At 24.9% G+C, this 27,646-nt stretch overlaps 3 protein-coding genes across 11 annotated transcripts in view; 2 read left to right on the top strand and 1 right to left on the bottom strand.

The window, feature by feature from the left end:
* Positions 1–2,621, top strand: part of LOC126905214 (rabenosyn-5) — a 9,163-nt gene extending 6,542 nt beyond the window's left edge. For both annotated transcript variants that reach the window (XM_050684740.1, XM_050684730.1), the window contains one exon: positions 2,292–2,621. In XM_050684740.1, the coding sequence (XP_050540697.1) occupies positions 2,292–2,495 (204 nt within the window). In that variant the 3' untranslated portion in view covers positions 2,496–2,621. The remainder of the gene's footprint in view (positions 1–2,291) is intronic.
* Positions 2,526–23,213, bottom strand: LOC126905144 (phosphatidate phosphatase LPIN3). Of its 4 annotated transcripts, none has more exons than XM_050684607.1 (14): positions 23,100–23,213; positions 10,347–10,569; positions 9,788–9,939; positions 9,387–9,725; positions 8,745–9,317; positions 8,443–8,680; positions 7,926–8,043; positions 7,285–7,420; positions 7,090–7,216; positions 6,525–6,673; positions 6,116–6,470; positions 4,358–4,461; positions 4,142–4,287; positions 2,823–2,959 (listed from the first exon to the last, which is right to left on the bottom strand). In XM_050684607.1, exons 2-14 carry the CDS (start codon positions 10,524–10,526, stop codon positions 2,946–2,948), a joined length of 2,631 nt encoding a protein of 876 aa, XP_050540564.1. In that variant the 5' UTR covers positions 10,527–10,569; positions 23,100–23,213; the 3' UTR covers positions 2,823–2,945. The 4 variants fall into 4 exon arrangements, with proteins under 4 accessions (XP_050540582.1, XP_050540564.1, XP_050540573.1 ...); XM_050684616.1 differs by lacking the exon at positions 23,100–23,213 and adding an exon at positions 10,726–10,978 and having other exon boundaries at positions 7,090–7,213; XM_050684597.1 differs by lacking the exon at positions 23,100–23,213 and adding an exon at positions 10,726–10,976.
* Positions 19,683–27,646, top strand: LOC126905281 (uncharacterized). 5 transcript variants are annotated; one of them, XM_050684854.1, is made up of 4 exons: positions 19,683–19,797; positions 24,690–24,842; positions 26,789–27,045; positions 27,380–27,646. In XM_050684854.1, the coding sequence occupies exons 2-4, from the start codon at positions 24,704–24,706 to the stop codon at positions 27,596–27,598; spliced, it is 615 nt and encodes a 204-aa protein (XP_050540811.1). In that variant the 5' UTR covers positions 19,683–19,797; positions 24,690–24,703; the 3' UTR covers positions 27,599–27,646. The 5 variants fall into 5 exon arrangements, with proteins under 5 accessions (XP_050540811.1, XP_050540795.1, XP_050540786.1 ...); XM_050684838.1 differs by having other exon boundaries at positions 19,714–19,801; XM_050684829.1 differs by lacking the exon at positions 19,683–19,797 and adding an exon at positions 24,328–24,445.

Genomic DNA, 27,646 nt, shown 5'->3' with positions numbered 1-27,646 from the left:
ACGCTTTTATCACAATAATACTAGTATTTTTTGTTCATAATTATTTTAAAAATTATTTTTAACTTTTTAGTTCGATGTACTTTAAAAGCGTGTTTTTTTAGTTTTTTAAACTATATTTTTTAAACTATATTTATTAACACGCTTATATTAGTTTCACGTGTATGTTGTATGTTGTAAGTTTGTAACTCCACGCGGCACGTGTTATTATGTCGCGTATCCCGTCGTGTATGACCTTGAGACTATACTGTTGTAACGCATTCGCCCCACCCCGCTCACCACTCGTAGAGAACAATATTTTCCAACCCGTAGACGCGCGCTTGTCATCAATTATATATATATATATATAACAAATTTTTATTGTAATTGACACAGCCCCGCGTCGTTTTACGCCGCGGTGCAAAGTCCAGCAAGTGCCGCACGGCCGACGACGTCCCGCCGTTAATGATACCGTAGTCTTCTTCTCGTTGATAAAAGTGACGTCAACAAACCGGTCCGCACTCGCGCACTGTTGTCATCTACACTGCTAACCTTTTGACGCCCGAGGATTACGCCAAACATCGCGTCGTCAACGAGAGCAAAAGTGCCGCGATATTATGCGAAGATCATTATATTCCTACCGCCACCGCTAATATTAATATATATATATATACATATATATATATTAATATTTATACGTATATGTTAATATTCATTTATATATTCCTACAGCCGACGCCTCTGCCGCCGTATATGCCTCGTGTATAATGTTCCCCCCGCCCACAAAATACGGCTATACCTCATGCATGATACGTTTACGTACTTAAGTCCCTTTACATGTATATATATATTCTAATTACTATTAAAACTTATATATTAATACGCTTTATTCTCATTAAGATATATAGTGTATTCATTCCGATTACGGAGGATGATTCTCGTATCGTTATTTTTCGTCACTACCTCCACGTTACGCGCCTGCTGCTTTCCTTGGATGTGGTAGCCGTTTCTTAGACTCCCTCTCCGGAATCGAACCCTTATTTCCCGTTACCCGTTACAACCATGATATTGATATTAACTACTATCATAACATGAAACTAAAAAGTGAAAAATAAATATAGTTAAAAAAAACTAAAAAACACGCTTTTAAAGCACATTGAACTAAAAAGTTCAAAATAATTTTTAAAATAAGCTTAAAACAATATTGAACGAAAAGTACTAGAATTATTGTGATAAAAGCGTGGGTGCTTCGTGCCATATTTTTCGTATATTGAGCGCCCGACGCTTTTATGACAATAATTCTAGTACTTTTCGTTCAATATTGTTTTAAGCTTATTTTAAAAATTATTTTGAACTTTTTAGTTCAATGTGCTTTAAAAGCGTGTTTTTTAGTTTTTTTTAAACTATATTTATTCTATTAAAATTCTAGGTTTTGTATTTTATTTTATTTTAAAATATCTTATTAGGAGAATATATTGACTTTCATGAATATTATATAATTTAATTGACATAGAATAAAGTTCATAAGACATGAGAAATTAAACTTATTAAATTTTTATTTTCATACTAAATTTAATAATTATAATTAGTATTTATTCATATATTATATTTTAAAATCAAAGAATTACTAATTAGGATATAATCAAAGAAATAAGAGTTGATGTTGCTTTTGGAATAATCCACCAATTTCTCTAAATGAAACACTATCTACAGATTTGCATCGAAGCGTTTCTTATAATAGTGATTTTAATCACTGTCAAATATCATCTAAACTCGTCCCATGTATGCCTTATCTACACTGTGTCTCGACCCCACTGTGCTACCTTATTTTTAATTATATTTCTCTAATCAACTGTTTATTTATTACAAAAAGTTCTATGTTAAAGTTAATTGATTTTAGACCGAGATTCTATTATTATTTCATCATTTTAAACTTTGACTAAGATATCTTTAAAAATTTGCATTATTAAATGAGAGATAACAATATATTGTTATCAGTATCAATACATTAAATTTCTGTATTCCTTGTTACAAAAATAAATTAATGATAAATTTTTAATTGAAAACCAAATCTTTAAAGAATTTTAAAATGTAAACAGTTAAAAAATAATTAGTGCTTTTATACAACCAAATATTTTTCATCTTTACAAAACTAAAAATTTTCTATAGTTTCTGAGAAAATGAGCGTCTTACTAAATTTTGATATATATATATTAAGTTAATTGATTTCCTAGATTTATTATAGATCAGGCGATCTAAAACTAGAGATTTTTTTTTCAATTATTACTTTATTAAAATAAAAATATTTTTTTAAGGACACTAGTAGGGTGACACTTGAAGATGGTTGGAGTCCAATCACAAGCTCTAACATCAATTCGGAGAATCCAATGATAGAACAAATGAATATAATTAAGAATTACATTAAACAAGCAAAAGAAGCTTGTCGTTTTGATGATGTAGCTAGTCTTGAAAAAAATTTGCAAGAGTTAAATGAAGAATATTTTAGATCACAAAATTAATTTTTAATTTTTCAAATAAATTTTATTAAATAATGCAAATTGATGATATTATTTACACTTTTATCACAATAGAAATATAAAATTATAACTTAATAATCAATGGTTACATATATGTCTAAATATCACAGAAATTATGTCATATATTCTGTGTTAAAAAAATATATAATATACAAAATAGTTATAAATAATAATTATAATGAAACATTTAAAAAATAATTAACCATAAGATAGAAAATTTAAGTCATAAATAATAACTTAAATTCTTAAGGATAATAAATATATATACATTAATATATTTACTTATTTGATTATATATATTTAAAATAAGGAATGCTTAATATTTTTGATTAGATATAAAATCTAGAAGAGGTTCACGCCAGTAAATAAATTGATTGTAATCAATTTCTTGTAGTTCATGAAGAACAGGAAACATTTGATCAACCATTGTACTCATATATGTATATCTATAATATAAAATTAAAATAAATGAATATATTTATTCTCTAGAATGAGATTTCCTTAAATAATATTAAAAAGCAAATGTTAATTAATAACAATTTTATAATTTTTTTTTATTGAAAATGGTAATACACTAATTGGCAAGACTTTAGACTAAAGCTAGTTCCAAAGAATGGTGAATAGCAAATTTACAGAGGCATTGATTTTATAGCCTCACCTAGTATTTAAGGCTGCTGGTTACACTTATTTAAAAATATATATGCATTTTAAGATGGTTATCTAGGGTTTTGCAATATTTAATAATTTTTCCTGGTTATTATGTTACAGGTAATCAATTGTCCAAAACTGGCTTTAATCTAGTTATATTAACACAACATATATTTTTTTTTTAAATTGCTTTAAATTTCTAATCTTGTATACAAATCTTAATTGAAAGTACTTAAATAAAATTCTTCACTTATTATGTTATATTAATATAATATAATTATATTATATTGTACCTAGAATACTTAAGACAAATACTGTAAAACATTTTCAACCAATATAAGTCATTTGTAGAAGGAATGTTAAAGCTAAGCTTCCAGGTTTTATGTGACCTTGTTATTTTAAATCTTGACCAAAATACATAATAAATATGTTTGATGAAATAAATAAAGCACAAAAAAATGTTACTTTTAAACTGAATAGACAAAATGATGCATCTTAAAAAAGTAATGTTAATGTTTCAGTAAAAAATTAAAATGATAATATTCTGTAATTATACCCACAATAGAATCCAAGCAAAAATACTATGATGATTCATTTTAGTGATAATTTTGCAGTAAATAATTACAAGATAAAAAATTTTAATTTGATAATATAATTATATCATACTTATAAGAAATTTATCAATATTTTTTTACTAAAATTAAAATATCACCAAAGCTATTTGTATCCCAAATTATGTTTTTATTTTTTTCAATAACAGAACTTTATTTTTACTTAGTTTTAATTTTAAACAAATAAAACTGAGTTTAAATTATTCTAAAAGAGATAATTTAGCCATATCTATTATTATAAATAAGAAAAAATGATTCTACTTCTTTTTATCTTAATAAATTATATTTGATTCAATATTATATCAAAGGTTTAATAGCAATTAGTTTTCTCATGCAAACCATGTGAACTATTACAGAACTATCCCTTACCAAATGTTTCACATTCTAAAGAGGTAGTACTTATGGTTTCCCCACCACTGATAACGTTACAAACTCCATCATTACAGTTTGTAACGTCACTGTTGTTTGACAAAACTGGGAAAAGATCATTAACAATACAACTCTGTCCAATATAACTGAACAAGAAATATTGAATAACAATATTGTTAAAGAATTATTATTTTAAATGTTAGATAAAACACTTACGATGATTGGAATGTTTGGGTTAATTCATGTTTCAATTCTCCGCGGTGATTTATTGTGAAAATTCTTGATATTGGTATACCAATAGCTTGATAAGACCAAACATCCTTAAAAAATATTTAGTATTAATATCATTAAAATTGATTAATTTTTGTTGAAAAATGTATAATAGTAAATAAAAAAGTTTATATGACTTAAATAAGATTTGTTATGGAACAGTAAATTTTATCATAAATTAGACATAGTATGTCTAATTAGCAGGAATTTTTAGTAGTATTTCATAAAAAGCATTTGCTAGAAACAATTTAAATTTTCAAAATAGAAAATAATTTTAGCTTCGATGCGAAGCTGAGAAGGTATTAATTTTACCGTGTTTTTTTTATTTTTTTTTATGTCTGTTGCTACTTTTTCTTAGCTCTCACTGGACCGATTTCTTTTAACAATACGTCAAAAGATCACAAATCATATCTAGTTGAAGACATTACCCTTAAAAATTGAAAAATTTTCCCTCATTCCCGGCCAATGGGGGAAATATCCAAAAAAATTACAAATTTAAAAATCGGTAAATTTTGTCATTTTTCTCACTTTTTTTTCTTAAAACTTCCATAACTTTTTCAAAAATAAACAGATCAACATAATTTTTTTTTTTTACTCATCCTTAGATATTTCCGTTTCAATTGATATCATTTTTTTGAAAATTTAACACTTAACCTGCTCACTGGGGGGGATTTAAAATAGCAACTTTTATTACAAAAACTAACTTTTTCAACTTAACTTTTAAAAGTGTTCCGGAAATACTGCGTCCTTTAAACATTTATCAAATTAAGGCTTATTTTATGTACTATAAAATAAAAAAAAAAATTTGTCCCGACGACCTATCTTCTATGCGCAAATGGCTACCGTATTCAAAAATATGCTATTTTTCTATTAAAATTCTAGGTTTTGTATTTATTTTAATTTAAAATATCTTATTAGGAGAATATATTGACTTTCATGAATATTATATAATTTAATTGACATAGAATAAAGGTCATAAGACATAAGAAATTAAACTTATTAAATTTTTTTTACTTTTTTAAAGTCGAAAAAGTAATTTTTAAATTTGAGTTAGCTTAAATAGCCAATTTTTTAGCTTCGATGCGAATTTTTTATATGTAAATACTAATTTTTGATAACATTAAAACTTAGAAGTGATAGAAAAAGTCTAATTGCAGATTTGAAAACATCGCGAAAAGTTGATTTAGAATGGTATATTTTTGTTACTGATGAAAGTTCCTTGTAGTTCGGTGCATTTATTTATAGTAACAAACAGTTTTTATTGAAATTTATTGTATCAAGCCCTTTAAATTTTTATACACGTAAAAATAAAGCAAAATACAACTTCTTTATTATTTTTATAATTTCTCCATTTAAATTACAATATTAAATTATTGAATATCAATTTCATACTAAATTTAATAATTATAATTAGTATTTATTCATATATTATATTTTAAAATCAAAGAACTACTAATTAGGATATAATCAAAGAAATAAGAGTTGATGTTACTTTTGGAATAATCCACCAATTTCTCTAAATGAAACACTATCTACAGATTTGCATCGAAGCGTTTCGTATGATAGCGATTTTAATCACTGTCAAATATCATCTATACTTGTACCATCTATGCCTTGTCTACACTGTGCTTCGACCCCACTGTACTACCGTTTTTTTTAAATCACCATTAATAACCATTTAACTTACTTTTATTTATTACTTACATTAATTTTATTGCCATAGCCAGCATAAAATGGTTTATTATCACTTGGGAAGAGAGCTTGAATATCCTTTAAACATGATATTTTGAATTCTTCAGGTTTTTTCTCAATAACTTCACGATGAAAAGCATTTAATAGGCTTGTTGGATTTAAAAGAACAGGACCTTCTGGCAATGATAAGTCTTCTTGTTTAATACTTTTTAAATATTCTCTGGTAACTCGAGATTGGCCAATTGCTCTAGCTGATAAGTATAGCAATTTATAACCATTGTCTTTAATTTTAGTAAAGAGCTTTGCAACACCACTTTGAGCCCAATCTTTACCAACAATAGGAAGAATATGACCCAATACATCAGACCTATAATTCAGTTAGTTAAATTATCTGGAAAATAGAAATATAACAAATGCATACTTAGTTATGGTTCCATCAATATCTGAAATTACTATTTTATCATCATATCTCCATTTATATAAGAAGCATTTACAATGGCTAGTACCTTGATATGCAGTAGTAACACTAAATACCAACTCGTTGGAACCTTCTCTTAGATTAAGTTTTCCCTAAAACAAATATTAATAATAAAATATTAGGAATATGAACTAAGCAAGGAAAAATATGTTTAACATTTAACTACAAGTAATAGGATGTTTTAAACTAGATTACTTTAAAATTTATACTGATTAAACAATAACTATTAAATAAACTATGTTAAATATGTATGTTGCCATTTAAAAATAAAGTTAACACCATTATAAGGTATATGCGGTGAAAATAAAAAATATTACATGATTGATAAATTGAGAACATGACACATTTTTATTTTTTGATTAAATGTCTCATAATAAAAGAATCACTTTGTATACAAAATTGTTATATTTGATACATTTTTAACATAGTTAGAATATATCTTTAATTAGTTCTTTTTAATTTAACTTTTTAAAACCAATGTATGTCTAATACTTAGAAACATAATTACAATTTGTTCGGATGTCAAACGTAAGGTTTTTCTGTATTTTTCATTCTTATCTTTGGATTTAAGGGTTAATTTAGAAGTTTCCATATCCAATTCAGAATCTGTTGAACTGTAACATCTTTGTCTTCTGCTATAAGCAAATATTTAAAAAATTTGTTTAATAAAATTAGTAATTTCAAATACAAAATAAATACATACATGTAATTGTCATTTGATATTTCAGATTCTATTTTACCTTCTATTTCAGACTTAATAATTTCATTTATAACAGGATTTTGAAGGATTTGATTGGGTAAATTTTGGGAACTGTTTTTTAATATATCTTCAGTGTTATCTAAACATTAAAGGAATATTAGATACTAAGTTTTTAAAGAACTCAATATAATTTTCACAGGACATCATCAAACCACAAATAAAAGAAAAAACAATTATTTGAAATACTATTTGCTATAAAATTTGAAATTAAAAACCAAAAATTTGATTTGGTTCAAAAATTTAAAAAAAATCAAGCCATAATTTTTTGTTAATCAGTTTGAAATTTGATATAGTAAAAATATATAATGTACTGAATGTATTGACAAACTAAATAACAAATGTTTTGCATGAAAATGATCAAAATTAATATTCAATATGAATTTAATAAAATATTTGGATAGTTAAGTTTAGCCCAAATTAAAAAATTGAAAGTTCTGTTTTCAAAAATCATAATTTGTAATATCACTACCATTTTTTTTTTAATGACATGGTGATTAAATACGAAAAAAAAATAATATTTAAGTTCTTTTAGTAGGATGATTGTGGTAATTTAAAATCATAAATAAGTTAAATTATTATTATACTTGTTGAGTCCTTTGGTTTTGTGTCTTTTCTAGCTCTACTCCAGTTGAACCAAGATGTATAACCTTTATTTAAGACTTTAGTGTTATCTACTTGAACTTTAGAATCAAACACTTCATTCTAAAATATATTATTAACAAATAAATGATTAATAAATGAATAATTAATATACCTTTTAACAGTTTATATTTAAGTCGTCCAATTGCATTAGGACACATATCCAAAATTTTTTTTTTGTTATTTTATGTTTCCCCTATCTAGTTGTAAGCTAATTTTTCAAGAAAACATAAAATTACAAAAAACCACTATTTATAAACAATTATTTTATTGATAAAATATCTTATTATTATTCAATAGTTCTTATTAATTTGTGAGATAACTCTTAAAACGACATGGCACTAATTTATAAACAAGTGCAATTATATTAGTCTATATATACAGCTATATTTAATTGTATTTATAAAGAAAACATATGTCTACACATCAATGTTATAAAACTGATTTTTATATAATATTTACTTGAGGTAACAACTTCTGATAAGCAGCTATTGAGATCAACTGAGGTAATGCATCTTGACAACTATAATATTTTTTATTTATGCATACTACAAGATTGGGGTTTTTCACAAGGTTACTAAAATCAGACGTAAATTCTGCATAACTAATTTGATGAGCTAAAAATTGTTTTTCTGTAAATTCAATGCTATCTAAATTATTCAATCCTCCACAAAGTGAAACCGTCACTTCACATCCAACACTGAAATCATTAGCCAGATAATTTTTTCAGCAAATTATATTTAACATAACAATTTTCACATTACTTAGAATATAATTTCTCATCAAAATCACTATCAATAGATTTTGGCCCCTCTCTATCCATACTAGTAGGTGAATGTGATAAAGAAGGTCCTTTACCAGATTCCACATCATCATCTTCAACTAAATCAATTACTTTTACTTCATCATCTTGTCTTGGAGGAGATTGATTGTACAAATACATATCTAAAACTTTAGGGTCTAATTGTTCAGCACACAAATCAGCTAAATAGATACCAGCATTTTCTGATGAATTATGCCGAATATGTTTTGTTTTTTTCATAAAACCCAACATATTAGCCAACATTGATCTTTGATTTGCAGCTTCTTGCTTTTTTGATACTTCTTCTAAATTAAGTTTTGAATCATTAGAATCTAAACTACATCTTCGAGCTGGTGGAGTAGGTAATTCTCCCCAACGCCATGATTGATGATCAACAACACCACTTTGCAAATCAGCTGATTTAGTGTTAGAATTTGCAAGAAAAATTTCAATGGCTGAATTTCTAGCTCGTTGTTGAAATTCATATTCAGTATCAGACTGAACTGTTGTACAATTATGCCTTATTTCTCCCGTGCTTAAATATAAAAACAATTTCTAATTATTATCATGTTACTTAATATAAGTTACTTAATTATAACATTACTTTGAACTTGGAGATGCATCAGTATCACTAAAAAAATGTAAGTCATTATCTATATTGTATTGAGAACGATCATCAGAATCTGCTAAATGACTATTTGCCGAAAGATCACATGATCCAAATATATTACTCAGTACTTTTGTTTCATCTTTATCTTTTCTTTTGATCATAGATTTTTTACGACGACGTTTGCGCATTTGTGGTTTGGGTGGAGAATCTTCAATTGGTCGAAATTTTAAAGAACTAGATTCAATAGCTCTATTATCTATAGTCTCAGCACAAAATGTTTTTGGCACTGCTAAATCAGACTGTGAAATGACAGCATACTCTACAGTTTTCCGCCTGTAACATATTTATATAATAGAAAATTTTTTACAAAAATTTAAAATATTTTAAGATCCTACGATTCATCATCTGGTATTGGAGAACATGCTAAGTGTGGAGGTATTATTTCACGATTATCTTCTTCCGATATTTCTTCAACAAAAAATGCTTCTCCTGATTCACCTAGTTTCATATGTAAGTATGATGGTTCTCCATTAATTTCTACTTCAACCTAAAAATTATTTGTTCTTGAAATATATTCTCAATGATAGTAAAAACATCATATTTATTCTATATAAGACAAAAATTAGAAATTTAACATTACATGGTCAAAATAAAATTAAAATTATTTTTTTATTAAGCACTACAAATCTTATAAAGTATTTTTAAAAGGATATATGCAAAAGAACTATGTAATTAAATCAATACTAAAAGTATTAAATGATAAACTAAGCTAAAAAATGCTACTTTGATGAAAAAACATAATTTTTTTTTAAATTGTATTCATAAAGTTATGATAAATCATGACTTTATTTTTATTTTATCATAATCAAGATTATGATAAAATTACTATGCTTAATAGTTGAGATAATATACTAAGTTGTAATTATGATTTAACTTAATAAATATATAACTTACTATTTTTTCCCTACTTCTAAGTACACCAATTTTACCAAAACGTACATGAAATGGCGAACATGTAAAAGTACCATCTGGTTGTTCAACAACAATAATATCAATAGCTCCAGTCAAGGTAGCTGGATTAATTTCATTATAAACATGTCGAAAGTTACTAATAAACTTTCCTAGATAATTCATGGTGGGTGTAAATGAGTAACGCTGTGAATTCTTTAATTATACACTGTAACATAACATAAACAAATAATTTTGATTATATATAAAAAACTAAAAATACGATTTCTTGTTGAAATAATTTAATATTTAATATACTAATTGATATATATCCAAAAAATACCAAAATAAAGAATAAAAACGAATATTAAGGATACATCCTTACATTTGCAAATCTATCATTTTAGAAACTTCATTCAACAAATTGAAATTTAAAATTAATAACAACTATTTAAGATAAGAAAAATAAAAATTAAGCACAACGAAAATAATTTTAGCTTATATAACAGCAAAATCCATGTTTACTCTTGTTACTGATTGGCTTAACATTGTTTTGATTCAGATATAATTCGATTTCACCGAACAGCTGATTTTGCATTATATCACAAAGGAACATGCGTGCGTTGTTAATTATTCGAATGAGAAATAATAAAGCCACATGTAAAAATATATACCTAGTGGCTTATTTACCATTTCTGAGACATCATAATATTAACTAGTAGTATAATGCAAAATAATACTAGCCAAATAAGTGCTTTTATTAATGGCGTAATATATTATAAGTAAACAAATGTGCACATTCGTCAAGAAGGTAACGTGACGTATGTAGTACCATTTTACTGTAATATATATAATGTAAACAATACATAACAACATATATTTTACAGTGATTTAGAAAAATAAGTCAGTGTAGAATATTTTCATTTAACAACAAGTCAACTGCATCCTATTAGCATAAATCCAGAAGGCTTAGGGTGGCTATAAATTCTCCTATGTACAAATCGAAGCATATAACTTGCATCAAATTAAACCTACTTAACATTTAATAATGAATCATTTTATTAATAGTTAATAACTTTATTTCCTTTTAAATTTCATTAATAAATCGATCCAAGTGAAAATTTTTTTGGAACTATTCAAATATTCGATATTTTTTTAGCTCCCAAAATTATTACTTTAGAAAGTAATAAACGTTGTTTAGTAATTAAAAAATAATTCACAAAAATATTCAAATAATATTTAGAATATTAAAAAAATCTTAATGTAAAATTTGGAGATCATTAAAAACTCACCTATTTGCATTCGAATCACATTCATAATGATTCTAAAATATTACATTATTAATTATAAATGCTGATGATTGGCAAAACTATAAGAGTGACTTAGCCCCTTAAAATATTTTTAAGACGATAGTAAAATAACTGTAGCAACCCCAAAAATATCTATTCTAGTTTGAATATGTGCATGTTATCACGTTTTCCTTTTAAAAGGCATCTTAAATTATTTTTTCAGAAAATATAGAAAAATCTACTCCTAAATAATTTATTGACATCAATAAATATAATTTAAATTGTATTTAATAATAGCTTAAGCATTGTATAATAACTCTTAAAATACGAAATTTACTTTCAATGATTAATTATAATGGAATATTTAATTTTGTATCTCATAAAAGATATTAAATTCGAAAGAAAATTTAATATGCATTTAGGAATATCATAATAAATGTATGTGTTGTACTTTTATAAATTATTAACAAATTATGTTCAATAATTTTGAGTAAACATGTACAAAAATATTTATTAGGATTAAACTAAAAAAAAAACATTTTGTCTGCGTATTGTTTACTTCTACCAAGTGAAAAACACTCGTCACTAGTCAGTGGTGGTGAGTAACCTTGAAATTCAAAAACGAAAAATATTATTGCAAATTTCTTACGTGTTTGGATATTCAGTTATATAAAATAATTACATATTTTATTGTCCAGCTATTTTTTATATTTTGTTCCCTACAAACATCTATGTATTGTACGAACTATTTTGACATAATTCGAGGTCGACTAGCATATCAATACACATGTCTGCGTAAATTATAAATCCATCAATAGACAATAACATGTTATGAAATATAAGAACTTGTTTATACTAAATTTACACTTTAATAAAATTTCATTGTGTTAATGATCGTTTAAAAACAAATTGGAAACCTTAATTTCATTTCAATTTTGCAAATTGTACTTTCTGTATTTTAGTTCAATTCAATGATATTATGAAGCCCAATATGTTGTATTTATTAGTTATTTAACCTTCAAAGTTCATACGGTATCTAATCTTTAGATATATTACATTTTTTTTTATTGTTGAGGTCATACTTTATCTCTTAATTATTTTTCACAACAAAATCAAATGAAAATGAAAATTTTTCTTTATGTATTTTTTGTATTAACTTTCTCCATAAAACAAAAAATTTAGTGTCGTTACTGTTAAATTCAACGTAAATGCAGGCATATTTATAAATATGACATTTGACATATTTGATAAAGACACAAAAATTATATACTAGTACAAATACAAAGGGATTATTTAAATATATTTAAGACTTTCATTTTATGCATGTAATTTACTTAGATATGAAGTAACTTATTTATAATTTAACGAATGATTTGTGCCCTGAGTTCCTTCAAGTTAATTTTTTCATCAATAATATTCCTAAAGAAAGTTCTTTTGTTAATAGTATTGAAGCAACCTTCCATTTGGAATGATTACAATGTTTTTTAATTTGTAGTCGTGATAAACTTTTTTTTTTGCTCATTCGTGTTTCTTTAAATAGCAATTTAGAGTGTAACATTTTTGGTGAACAAAAATAATGTGATAGATTTGACTCTCTTTTAACTATTTCTAGTCACACTACTTGTACTAAGCTGGTATTAGGTAACATCAAACAGTGATTCTAGTATAGTATAGTAGGTGTTATTTAGTGAAGTTTTGAATCATCTAACTACTTTAGTGAAAGGCCATTATATATCTTGAATAAATAGGCTTAGAAGTTGACATCATTCATTATAATTTTTATTTGAACAGTATTCTGTTAAATAGCAGATTAGTATATTATTTTGGTATATCCAATTATCAGACATAACCAATAGTATTATATCTACTTTAATTATATAACTGACTATGCATAGGTTAAATAAGTTATGAAAGTAAGAAATCAGCAATGATAATAATGACGGCATATTATCCATTAAAATGTTTATAATTCTAAATAGATAGTTATATAATTCATGGGTTATAATATAATTATATATATATAATTCATTAAATTTGAAATATATAATTATTTAGAAGAATGAAATTTAAATCATTAAGTGTTGATCTAATATTTTATTGACTAAATAAATATACAGAATCTTTTTATGAAAACTATGATTTAATCATTGTCAATGGTGTATGGTCAGTTACGCGAAAAAAAAATTACAAGAAAAAAACTGGTAAAAATACTATCCATTATTTATGAAAAATTATTATTGCACATATACTTTAATTAACAATTCAGAACAACAAAAAATGTCCATGGCTTGACGATGGCAATTTATTCTGATTAAACTAAAATTACTTGCGATTTTGTTATCAATATAAGATAAGTTAAGTGTTAATTCAACTTCAGTCAATGTCCTTCGAACAAACGGAAATAATAAATAGTTTTTTTATAATTTTTTCTGCCATTAATTTAAGTTAACAATGTTGGCTAGCTTAGTGAACTAAGGAAAAATGCTTCTTGATCATATTAACCTTTCGTTAACGTTACTTAATTATAAAGTTTTTTCATTTAAATAACATGGACTTTTGACTATTGCTGGCGTAAAGATATTTTTCTTTCCACTTTAAATAAATGTTTTTTTATCTGATAATGAGAAAAAGAAAAAAATCCTTACGCTGAAACTTGCTTTTGGCAGTTTAAAGTTAGTGCTTACTAATAGAAAAATAAATTATTAAAAAATCAGTACACCAATCTAACTTAAAAGATACATTTTTATAACAAAATAGAAACATTTTGAAATAGTTGTGTTTTTATGAAAGTACAAAGCATTAAACACGTATAATAATATTGATTAATGGTGCTAATTTTAAACAGGACCCGATTTAGGAACGTTGAAACCCCAAACCTGTATCTATTTTGAACAAAAAAAAATTAAATATTTTTATTCACTACGATCGTGATATTAATGACTCATTAGTCATTAATATCACTATAATTTCATTATAATGATGTTATTCAATCATTATTTATAATGATTGAATCATAAGTCATTTTTAATTAATAATATATATTTTTAATTGAAATAATAAATAGTTCTCATATTGTAAGTAATGGTATTTACTAGCAAGCTGGAACTTTCATATATATACATATATTGTATATTTTTTTTACTTACTGAACACTCTATAACGGTAAAAAGTCATAAGACACTCAATTAAAATACTGTTCAATAATTTGGATTAATAAGTATATAAAATATTAGTGATGGGCATTTTCGAATATTTAAAACTATCGAATAACTATTCGAATAGTTTTTATACAACCCAATAGTTTATTTTTAGCATGAACTATTCGAATGGGCTACCGAATGTTTTTAAAAAATATTCGATTAGTTCTACCTAAATTTTTTTATTAAGTATACTTAATTATAATAAGAAGATAATTAACGAATACTTATAAATAAATTATTATACAATTAATAATAGTAAAAATTAATGATTGGCATTTTCAAATATTTTAAACTATCGTATAACTATTTAAAGTATGTTTATACACCCAGAGAAAAACCTCGATCTATATAATAAATTCATTGTTCAATTTGATAAATATATCATTACTATTGAATCTATGATATATTTATCAATATGATAATTTTTTTTCTTGTCTTGAACAATAATTATTTATAAGAATAATTATTTTGTTCGTATTAATAAAACATTATCATAAACCCTTGATAAAATTTCTCTTTCAATTTTGATTGAGGTTTTTCTTTGGGTGCACAACCGAATAGTTTATTTTTAGCATAAACTATCGAATAGTTTTAAAATCTATTCGAATAGACTATCGAATAGTTTAAAAACTATTCGAATATTTTTTGAATGACTATCGAATAGTTCGAATAGTGGACAACTACCGAATAGTTCGATAGTTTCTATTCGATATTTCCCATCACTATAAAATATACTATAAATAATAAGTACAAAATATTGGAGCAATTATGGACCGCGTAAGATGGCAGTGCTCGGCGTAGTAATTTCAGTAAATATTTTCTCATTTTTTATGGCGCGGTGTGCAAGAGGATTAAAAAGAGAGTGGGAATTATGGTTTCGCGAAGAGACATGCTATTAAAGCTATGGTTGCCGTATACCGCCACTAATTTCTTATCGTATTTACTTCACGGTTTATTTTTATGTTGTGTATTTTTATAATACACAACAACTTAACAAATGATAAATTAAATTGTCAATATATCCGAAAATATAATTAACCGTTTGTTAAATCATAGAATAATAAACAAATGGTATCAGAGGAAATATGATTTTAAAAAAAATATCGTTTTCTGAATTACCACTCACGCATTACCATTGATATAAGAATCGTAATAAAAATAATTGTTCTAAGTTATAAGTCATGATGTACAGCATATACGATCGAGGGGGCTTTTTTTCTTTTTTATGTAGTGCGAAAAAATTCTTAAATATATCTCTCATAATTATTATAATGTTTTTTTAAATTATTATTCTAATTTTTAAATACTACTGTTTATTTTTCAATAGATATTTTGAAGTGTAGAGTGCACTAATTTCCATGAGATATTCAATAAATATTTTCATATTCAAATTAAATAGCTTACGAGTACAGTTATTGGCACCTTAAAAATACCTAGGTTTTAATCAAAATATTTAGTTACACGATTTGAGTTATTGTCACTAGATATTATAAGTCAACAATTTTATTAGAATTCGAATTATATCTTTAGAATTGGTGTAAGTTTTATAATCTTATTTTTTAAATAATAGATTTAAAAAAAATCCAAAATACATTAACTTATCATTAATTGGCTTTCTTTTCATTGATACCCTTTTTAAATTTATTGCAGTGTTCATTCATAGTTGAGTAAAAATTAAAATATTTGTAAAAATATAAAGCAATAAGTGTGCATAATTTAAAAAAAAATGAACTCAAAAATCAATACACCATCTTTTATTGGTAAAATAGTTAAAAATGCACCAATTCTATATCTTTTTCAATACTGTACTTTTACCATAAGCGCAATTTGGTGGGGCCAAAATTCTAAAAAAAATGTATGTATTATTATACAAAATTAATTTTAGGGAGTAGAATTTACACATAATAAGCTCTTCCAAAAATTTTATTGAAATTGCGCCAAAGTACTTCACTCTAAATAATATTTTTCCATTGATAAAATATAATGTAAGAAGAATTACTATCTCGATTGCCAAAACTTCCAAATATTGGCATAAGCTTTTTAAAACTGTTTTAAAATATATTTCTCTGCCAAATTCAGAAATAACTTAATACGTAATCAAGTTAGAAAAGTGCAAATATTACAATTTAATATATAAATAGGTAAATACTAACTTCTTTAAATTTTTTATGAATGCATTAAAAATGTTTTTATTAATTATAGATTTCAACGGACTAAACAATTTTGTATTTTGTATTTTTATAATTATAATCAATCTTTATAATACGCTATATTGAGTAGTTTATAACAACCTTTTGATTTTTTGTGATTCGAAACTAAGAAATATTAAGTTATTGGTCTTCTGATTCTGTGCGTTATTTTTTATGTCTGTCCATAAATTTCTTAGCTCTCACTGAACCAATTTTGATGATTAATACATCAATTGAACCGATTTTAATCTAGTTGAACTAATAGTCTTCAACTATTGGAAAAAATCCATTAATTTTAGAAATTTAAACAAATGATTAGGAACTTATATAATTACTATTAACGTAAATTAAAAAAAAATCCTAAAATTTCGTTAAAATCACTTATTATATTTTTTGTATTTATATCTTAATAAATCATTTCAATAGAAATACTAATTATTTCTATGTAACTCTTGGTGTTTAAATTAATGCTATAATTGAAATTTTGAGAACTATATTCCGTATAGTTATATCTTATAGTTTTTAATAAATTAGTTATAATAACAAAAATTAATGGTGTTAGAAAAAATCGAATTACAGATTTGAAATCAGCAGAAAAAATTGATCAATAAAAATATATTTTTGACTCCGATGAAAATTTCTTGTAGACCATTTATTCATAATTAACAACAAACTGTTTTCTGTAAAGTTTTGTATCAATCCCTTCAATTTTTATACACTTTTGCTATAAAAGTAATAACTACTTTATACATTTCTATAAATTCTCCAAAAAAATTAAAATACTAAATTATTAAATATCAATTTCATACCACGTTCAATTGCTATAATAGATATATTATATATCATATATTATACTTATAAACCATAGAACTATTAATCAGGAATAATTAAGGAAATAGGATTTCATTTTGCTTTTGGTATAATTCACTAATTTCTTAAAACTATTTTAAAAATATTCTCTATCAGATATCGTCTATACTTGTCCTAACTATGCCACGTTCACACTGTGCCGCCAACGGATTGTGCTACTTTTTTTTCTATTGCAAAGCCATCGATGACTTCATTTGAATTTATTTGAATTCCTCTATGCATGATTAAAAATGATAGACATATAGGACGTTCTTAGCCTAATGAGTTTCGTAAATAGTTTTTTAATCTTTTCATAGTGGAAAATGTGCGTTCCGGTGTTGAAGTCGAGGTTGTAAGTGTTGCTAATAATTTTAAAAAAAATTAAAAAGTTGGAAAATATTCAGAATGACATTCAATGCATGCTTCTATTGCGGTCTTTTTCTAATATTTGTACTTCATTTTTTGTCAATATATTAATTTCTGTTGGCAATACTTCAAAATTTAGAAATTCTGAATATATTTTAAAATATTTGAATTTATTTCATATTTGTTGCAAACTTTTGTAATAACTTGTGCAAACTATAGTACCAATATATTTACAAATGTGTTGCATTTTTCACATATGAGAGAGAGCTAAATTTTAAGAATGACACTGCAGGACACGTAGAGTGCGGTTGGATACACTTCTCGAATAATTTCTTGTAATCCATTAAAATTTCCGCTCATTGCAGCCGCTCCATCATACCCTTGTCTTATCATATATTTTGGATTTATAATTAGAGAATTAAGAGTTTCTAAAATGACATTTGCTAAATTTTTGCCAGTTGTATTTTCTACTGACACAAATTTTAAAAAATCTTCAAGTAAAATAAATGTATCAAGTATCTTCATGAGCATACCTAACGTAAAATGACATTTGTTTTATTCGCAACATATCAGTCGTCTCGTCAACTAAAATTGAAAATGAATATTTATTCTATTTACTAAACAATCTGTTATTATTTTTCCGATAACAGAATTTAAATTATTTTATATGGTAGGACTTATATACATAGTTCTAAATGTGTCATTTTCAATACGATCAGTCATCATTTTCTCATTGCAGATCATTTACAAAAGTGGTCTAAAAGTACCATTATTGTGTATTGGTCCATTAAGTGATAGTGGTCCAGCGTCAGATGTCCCACAAAGGGCTAATTCTTGACGGGCACACAATGTTATGGTTTGAGTAATCGGTATTAATTTATTTCTGTAATAAATGTTGATTGGAATAGACTAATATAAAATTATCTGCGAATAAAGGCTGTTTTTATGATACTATGTACTGCTATGTATATTAAAAAATTCTATTGTATTTTTCCATTTATTAAATGGCTTTATAATCAATACTCTTGACTTTTAATGTATACCTTTACCAGTAAAATTACGTTGAAAGTTAACACAATATTTACATAACGCTCCAGATTTTTTTTATAAGTGTAACATAACCAAGGGAAACGTTTAATCTAATTTAATTGATATTTAAAAATTTTTTTCTCGATAAAGGAAAATTTAATTTTTCATCGGGAATCCTAACATTAGTCAGCAAGTGGTATTTTTACTAACCTTTTGATTAAAACAGCAACCAATAAAGACACTATTATTAGTAGATTTTTTTGTAATTATTTGTTTAACTTCAGTAAATAAGTAGATAAGATAACTTTATAGTTTGAAGTACTCACTTCATGTCTAATACTTATATCATGAGTTGTTTTAATTTTTTTATTAATATAGTTTTTTAGGGTATTTACAGATTTGATTTTATGAGTAGACATTGTTATGTTATGCCAATATAACTAGTATTTCTACACTTCAATTTTGAATGGATACGTATACACTGCTTAGTGCACAAAAAACTGGTCGGAATATTTTGTTCAAATTACTAAACTATGTAGGTAACGAGTTTATTTTATTTATTAACCGTTCGTTAAGTAAAATAATGTTATATTGATGAGATATTAAAATGGTTTGCAAGCGTAGCCACGCGCCTAACAAAGGGTTAATAATAATAATAATGAACTTTGCTTTTGTGTCACGAACGACACAATTACACAGATAATATACTAATTAAACGACGATAGTCGACTCGTACATTTCTGCACGAAGTGTTACATATATATATAATACAAAAATAATCGACTCAATAGGTGTAATTTTTAACAAGTTATCTTGTTTGCAATAAAATTTCTTGTGGCATATAAACATTTATGCATATAAATTACACATACACCCAAAGAAAAACCTCAATCAATTTTGATAGAGAAATTTTATCAAGGGTTTATGATAATGTTTTATTAATACGAACAAAATAATTATTCTTATAAATAATTATTGTTCAAGACAAGAAAAAAAATTATCATATTGATAAATATATCATAGATTCAATAGTAATGATATATTTATCAAATTGAACAATGAATTTATTATATAGATCGAGGTTTTTCTCTGGGTGTAGTAAACGTTAACACCACAGAAGAATTCATATTCGCATAAAAAAGTTCTATACATTAATTTTTTAATTGTAAAAATATTTTTTTAGGGGACCCAATTCCTTCAAATAGAGTTTAGATTTTGGTCATTATGATGATGATATGAAAAAGAAATAATTCATGTATATTTATAAAAAAGTGGCAACCTTTGAAACTTATTACAACGATTTTTTTTTTAATAATTATTGCCTTTTTAGACTATTATCAAATCATATTTTTATTACTTATTACCTGGGCTCGGAAGTTTTAGCAAATGCATATTTTGCATGTTTACAGTTTTTGGTGCTATTTTGCTAATTTTTAGGTTTAAGTGCTATTTTTAACTAGATTTTATATATATATATCTTAAATAACCAAAATTGTACTGAAAAAAAACTATACCAACATCTATACCAACAACTATCAAATAAATGTGATATATTCGATTGTTGTTGTCGATAATAAAATTTATATCATTTACAATAATTTGCTCATATCTCCTGTCAAACGTACTACTATTATCGTTATCGCCGTATTTACATAGGTCTTAGCGTTATTTTCATACTACCTACATATACAATTTTTTTATATCAGACTAAAATTTTTAGTATCCCATCGTCATTTCTATGTGTTGTATCTGCGTTATTTGAAAAGTGGTAAAATTAAAGTTAATTCCGACAAAGAGTTCAATGTATCATAACATTTAAAAAGTGTCAAACATGTAAAAGGCTTTGTCCGATATGAAAATCAAATTAATCGAATACGGCAACAGTAATTGACAAAAATAAGTAATAGAAAATCATCATTCAACAAAGATTCGTGTGAGGCTCTTATTTCTGCTAACATTTCTTTAAATAACATAGAAAATAAAAAATTAATAATATTTTTGGAAATGTATACAAAAAATGAAATTCCGAGCGAAACTACGTTGCGAAAAGGATACGTAGATGAAATTTATAATAATACTATTAACGATATAAGGAAAACTGTCAGATAATAAAATTTGAGTCAGTATCGATCAGACGACTCATGTAGGGGGTCGTTACATTACGAATGTATTAGTTGGTATTCTTGATGAAAATTACGCAGGCAAATTTTTTTTACTAAATTCGGTTAAACTAGAAAAAGCTAACCACTCCACGATGATCAAACTTTTTGACAGATCGATGAGTTTATCATCGATAAACTGGTATCAAACATGACAATGTACTTTTATTTTTAACTGTTGCTGCACCTTACATGGTTAAATCAGGAGTACTGCTAAAAAGTCTTTACTCGAAAATGATTCATGTAACTTGTGTTATACACGGGCTTCAATGAGTCGCAGAAGAAGTAAGAAGTCAATTTCATGCCGTAGACAAAATGATTACAAGTGTGAAAAAAATATTCAGAAAAGTACCAAGTCGTTTACTTTTATTTAAAGCGGAAGCGCCAAATCTAAGAAGAGCCAATTATAACTCGTTGGGGAAGTTGGATTAACGCGGCAATTTATTGTTGCGAGAATTTCGAGATAATACACCATATTGTTTACATGTTGGATAAAAACGATGCTGTAGTATTATAGACGACCAAGATTTCATCATAAAACCGGGATTAGAAAATAACTTGACGTATATTCAATCAAACTTTGCTACCTTACCTTGGCTACTGAAAAATTATAACATCAACATGTACCATTATCGGATTCAATCAATCAAATTCATTCAATACATCAAAATTGTAAAGGATATTCAAAAATCTTTGGAAAATCTAAGTGATTCAAAAGGAAACGCTATTCAAAATAAGTTTAATAAGGTATTAGAAAAAATTTTTGGTCTCGCGGTATTAATAAAAATATCAAAAGTTCTAACTGGTGAACAAGATTTAAGTTGTAACGGACTTAGCATTTTTTAAATACGCAACCATGACGTTAGTCAATGTTGAGCGGTCATTCTTTACATTTAATTTATTATTTATTTACAAATAAACGTAGATCATTCAAATATGAAAATGTAAGAAACACATGTTATTATTCAAAGTAATTCTTACGTTAAATAATATCAATTCATTTAAAATGAATACATAACATTAATAATATATATATCTTCGTTATAGTCGCCCTCTTCCCAACTACTTGGGGTCGGATATATATATACTATAGAATATAAATAAATATTCAACTGTAACATTTAAGCGGCTTTAAATAGTTTTGTATAAAAAAAAATTATTATTAAAAAAGTTTTGTATTGAAATTGTAATTTGCATATTTTTCTGTTTTTAGTGCTATTTATAGCGCTTATTGTGGTGTTTTTAAGTGCATATTAAAGCGCAAAATATATATTTTATTAGTGCTATAATATCTAAGCACTGTTACTATTAAAAAATATATTGGTTATCGTATTTTAAATTTTTATCAAAATTTAAAATTAGCCATTTTACAGATTTTTTCTTTTAATTTTATAAGAAGTCATGGAGCTATAAATATTTTAATACATTGGTGGTTTTAGTATGGACAGAGTGTTTAGTGGAATTCGTTATTGTTAAGAAACCCAACAGTAATAATTAGAATTAGACCCCTTATAACTATTATTATTACATTGATAATTGAAGCACGAGCTAAGGAGGCACTATTTAAATAATAATATTATTTTAAAGTCAAAATAATTATATGTTATTATGAAAAATAAATTTAAATGTAGACTTATTTCATTGATTAATAAGATAAGTGAATTAATTTTGTGCTTACCAAATATTTTTCATAGAAATCGAACTTTTGCACTTGTCTATTACTAAAATAGTAAAATACAAAACCGTCAAAGCACTACAACAATCAGTATTATACTATCAAGTTAATTATTTGTGACTGGTCAATGGACATTTAATAAATAGGTACAGGAAATAAATCACCAGATGTCGCTGATGTTCCTTGTTTTTGTTTACCATTTAATTTTAATAGTTTTTATATTGACGATGATGATATTTTGAATGTTTATGACAAAACAATTTTTTTTTAAATTATTTTTATTGATTTTTAAAAAAATAAAAGTAAACGAAAATTCGAGAAATATGAGTCATTAGGTTTGAGTTATTTTTTATTAATTGTAAGGTAATGTTGAATTAACAAGTAACTTCGAATCTATGAATGCCGAACAAATTAAATAAATAAATAAAAAATTAGCCTGGAAGATATCTATATGAATAAAGTAGTGTGTTAACATGATTTTAAAAAGACAATCTGCCTCTTCCTCTACATGGTGTCACAGGGCGTATTTAGGGGGGAGCGATCGTCTCCTCCTGTATCAGCATTAAAACGCAAAACTTCTTGGAACATTGCAAAAATTGATAACCAAGAATATATATTATATTTAATAATTATATTCTAAGCGTGAGAAGTCTCATTCAAACACTTACTGTACTCAGTTTTTTATTGGATTTTTATAAATAGCATACCTAAAGAAAGCTTATTTTCTCTAGTTTACTATGTTAAAATTTCAAAAGGTTCAGTATTTTTAAAAAGAGTAGAAGTAGTTATAAATACAGAACTTTTTTGTTTGACTTGCCGTTTTTAACGGTAGTGTAATTTAGTTATATTTTTCTATATATCTAAAAGTGAGGGATTTTTTAAATTTTTGGTGACAAAGGCTTCAAATAGATTTAAATTTTGACGTATTGAACAATACGGTTGGGTACAATGGAGTCGAGAAGTTTCATGGACAAACAAAGAAAATACGCATAAGAAAACCAATAACTTCTTTGAAACGCATCGAAGTTAAGAAAAATGATGCATAAAAAATAGAGAAAAAATTTTTTCATGAGCAAAATAAAATAACATCGTGGAAGACAGTATAGCAGTATGATTTATAAATTCGACTCTGATTTTATAAATGTTTATTTGACTATGAGACTATATTTTATAATAAAATAAATTATTTCATAGTATTATTATAGTATATATTTATTTCTAAAACAATTAGTAATAATTAATTTTCATGTCATTTAAGAAAAAAAATTATCGAACAGGGTGCCCAAAGTCCAAAATTTTTTTTATTAAATTTTTAATAAGAGAAGAATACGTAAAAGATTGTTTTATAAGTAATTAATACGTAGCTATATCAATATAATAAATATTTAGTAATAAGAACAAAATGATTAAAAATTTTAATTTATTTTGAGTTGTATCTGAGGTCTTATCAGCTTTGACCAATACGCCATTTCATGATAAATGTAAACATAAATAGAAGATAACATGACTATTATACTTTGTATTGATTAAAAGTATTTTTAAGTCAAATTTATTTTTGCTATCATAATAAAAAAATTAATTATTCGTTTTCAGTATTTGTCAGAAATATGAATATTGAGGAACGGAGAAATGAAAGACGCAGAAAAATTTTAGAAAATTCAGAAGCTAGACTTAGTAGAATAAATGCTTTAAAAACAGCTAAAATTGATTTGAATATTCAAAATGATTTAATTGGAGTTAAAAAAGGTGATTAACTTTTAATTCATGATACTTATAACTTTTATATGAAAATCTTGCAAATAATGTTTTATTTATTTAAAATTTTTATTTGTTTTTAACTTTAATTTCAAATTTGTATTTTTATACTGTTCAATTTATTTCTACTACAGTAATGGTTGGTACAGTAGATTAGTCAAAATTTTAGGTGAACTTTTATAAATAATTTTCAAAACGAAAAATATGAGATATTAATAAACTTAAAACGTCATTATCCATCTTATAATATAAAAAAATTCTTTTGAAACATGATATTTAAAATAATCTATATAAGGAAAAAGTATTCTTATAAAATTCTTAGGATAATAAATAATAATTATTTAACATTAATATGTTAAATGAAAAACATTGAATAACATTTTGATATTAAAAATGTTAAACATAACATTATATAATGTTTAAATGTTGAATTACATTAAACTCAATTATAAAATAATGTTATAATATACTTAATTGTGAAACAAAAAAAATTTTAATCCAATTTATTGATTAGGATTTCAACTAATTCAACTCAAATTTAAATACTTAAAAAAAAAAGAAGTCATCAAAATTAAATTCACACAATTTGAAATAGTTAAAAATAAAACCCAGCACAGGGGGGTCGTGGCACAGTGGTGACGTGGCATAGTTGAGTGAAGTATAATGATATCTAACAATGATTAAAATCACTATCATAAAAAATTGATGTGATGCAAATTTTTAGATAGTGTTTAATTTAAAAAAATTGGTAGATTATTCCAAAAGCTACATGATCTGCTATTTCCTTATTTATATCCTGATTGAGATAGAAAGTAAATCGAATGAACGAGGGATATAAATATTATTTCTCGTAAAAAAATTGTATTGATCCATACACTTTTCAATAAATTATAGCATTATTAAGTTAAAAATGTAAAAAATAAAATTGAAAATTTTCACACAAAAATAGCATTTGGTAACTATTTTCACTGTGAAGACAAAATAAAGAAAAAAATTTTTTTTTTCCATAATAAAGTATATTACATTATCTTTAATTTAAGATATATATTAAAGTGTCAGGAATTCTGGAACTATTTCAAGAGTTAAGTTGAAAAAGTTAATTTTTTGTGAAAAAGTTGTCATTTTGAAAACATCCTTGTGGGCAGGTAAAGGGTCAGATTTACTGGAAACGAGAGAAATTTTTTCAATTTTTGAGCATAATGTCTTTGACTAGATACAATTTGTGATATTTTGACGTATTGTTTAAAGAAATTGGTTTGGTCATAGCTGAAAAAAAGTAGTAATAGACACAAACAAAAAATATATCATATTAAAATAATACCTTCTCATCTTCACATCGAAGCTACAAGATATATTTTTTAAATAAATTATTTTTAATTTGTATTTAGCTTACATCATTTCCTTACAAAATAATAGTTTTTTTACAAATAACCTATAAAAAATATGTCATCGATTTAAAAATGATTAAATTTAAGTAAATTAAATGTTATGGTTTTTAACATAATTTTATTGTGGTAACATAATACAGATAATAGAGTTAGAATAATGGTAGCTCTATAGGGTTAATGTATTACTGCAAATTATGCAGTAGCACTAAACTTTAATTGAAGTATTCTAAAAATTTTAGACTATCATAATATATTTTATTATTATTATTATTTTTTTTTGAAAACAAACAAAATAACAAAAAAAAGTTTATATCACAATTTCAGAAAATGTATTGTATTATATTTAGGGGTTGACCTAAATTGTATACTAGGGGCAAAGCCCCTCTATTTGACTTCTATGCATATCAACCATTGTTGGGATTTTTATTGTTTATGTACAAAACTTGTTATTTCATTAATTTTTACTATGGTAATATTTTATACTGTTGTAAGAAAAATTTTGTTTTTATTTTTATGCAATTTTTTTGCACTAATGTTTTTGACTTTTAGAAAAGTCTGAGTATGATTTCAAACCTGACTATTTATTGAATGAAAAATGTACAAGTCTTGAAAATTCTAAGAAAGTTGATAAAAATGATAAATTAAAAGTTAAAAATTTTGATTTTAATTACTGTGAACCCAATTTAAAAAGAACATTATCTAATTATTATCAAATTGACGTATCAAGAACAACAATTGTACATATATTATTGTCACAGCTTACATTAGCACTGTTATACTACGATTTTGGGTTTTTATTTGCAAATGTAAGTTTACTCATTTTGCATGATTTATTCATTTAAGTTATTAATCATTTTTCTTAAAAGTAATATGTTTTTTATTTAATTTATTTAGATTATTAGATTTTATAAGAAGTCTATGACATAATACCAGTAGTATAATATTAAATAGTAAAAAATTATTAAAAACTCTTGATAAAATATTAAAACACTTTAAATACTTAATATTTTAAGTTTGTAATCACATATTGATGTAAATAGGATAAATACATTTACAATAGGATATAAATTTTGGAATATTCTATTTTTAACAGTTTAAAATTAGAATTATAAAATTTATTTTAATATTATTCATTTTTAGTCAGCAGTTATGCCATTTATAATAAGTATCATTCCAGAATTTATCATAGTCAATGAAGAGCATGATGGTTTACATATATTTGGATTATTAATGATTGGATTTTCTCAAAAAATAGCTAAACTAATTTCAGTGTGTTTAAAACTGTCAAGTATTATAGGAAAACAATTTAGTGTTTACATTTTTTTGTTTACATGTTCTTACGTTATCATAAATTATTAAAAAATTATGTAGAACAATAAATCTAAAATAAAAACGAAATACATGAAT

The sequence above is a fragment of the Daktulosphaira vitifoliae genome, unplaced genomic scaffold (genome assembly GCF_025091365.1).
Source record: "Daktulosphaira vitifoliae isolate Bord-2020 unplaced genomic scaffold, ASM2509136v1 Scaffold_1, whole genome shotgun sequence".
In the NCBI taxonomy this organism is placed as follows: Eukaryota; Metazoa; Arthropoda; class Insecta; order Hemiptera; family Phylloxeridae; genus Daktulosphaira; species Daktulosphaira vitifoliae.
This window is presented reverse-complemented; position numbering and strand designations above follow the sequence as displayed.

What these genes read in the sequence shown, in the direction of transcription:
- LOC126905144 (XM_050684607.1), bottom strand. Translation starts at nt 10,526, where the DNA reads ATGAATTATCTAGGAAAGTTTATTAGTAACTTTCGACATGTTTATAAT. An exon ending in AAAACCAAAGGACTCAACAA is followed by an intron (nt 7,421 to 7,925) that starts GTATAATAATAA and finishes TTTAATGTTTAG; the next exon opens with ATAACACTGAAGATATATTA. An exon ending in GCTATGGCAATAAAATTAAT is followed by an intron (nt 4,462 to 6,115) that starts GTAAGTAATAAA and finishes ATATTTTTTAAG; the next exon opens with GATGTTTGGTCTTATCAAGC.
- LOC126905281 (XM_050684829.1), top strand. Translation starts at nt 24,343, where the DNA reads ATGTCATTTAAGAAAAAAAATTATCGAACAGGGTGCCCAAAGTCCAAA. An exon ending in CGTAAAAGATTGTTTTATAA is followed by an intron (nt 24,446 to 24,689) that starts GTAATTAATACG and finishes ATTCGTTTTCAG; the next exon opens with TATTTGTCAGAAATATGAAT. An exon ending in TTTAATTGGAGTTAAAAAAG is followed by an intron (nt 24,843 to 26,788) that starts GTGATTAACTTT and finishes TTTGACTTTTAG; the next exon opens with AAAAGTCTGAGTATGATTTC.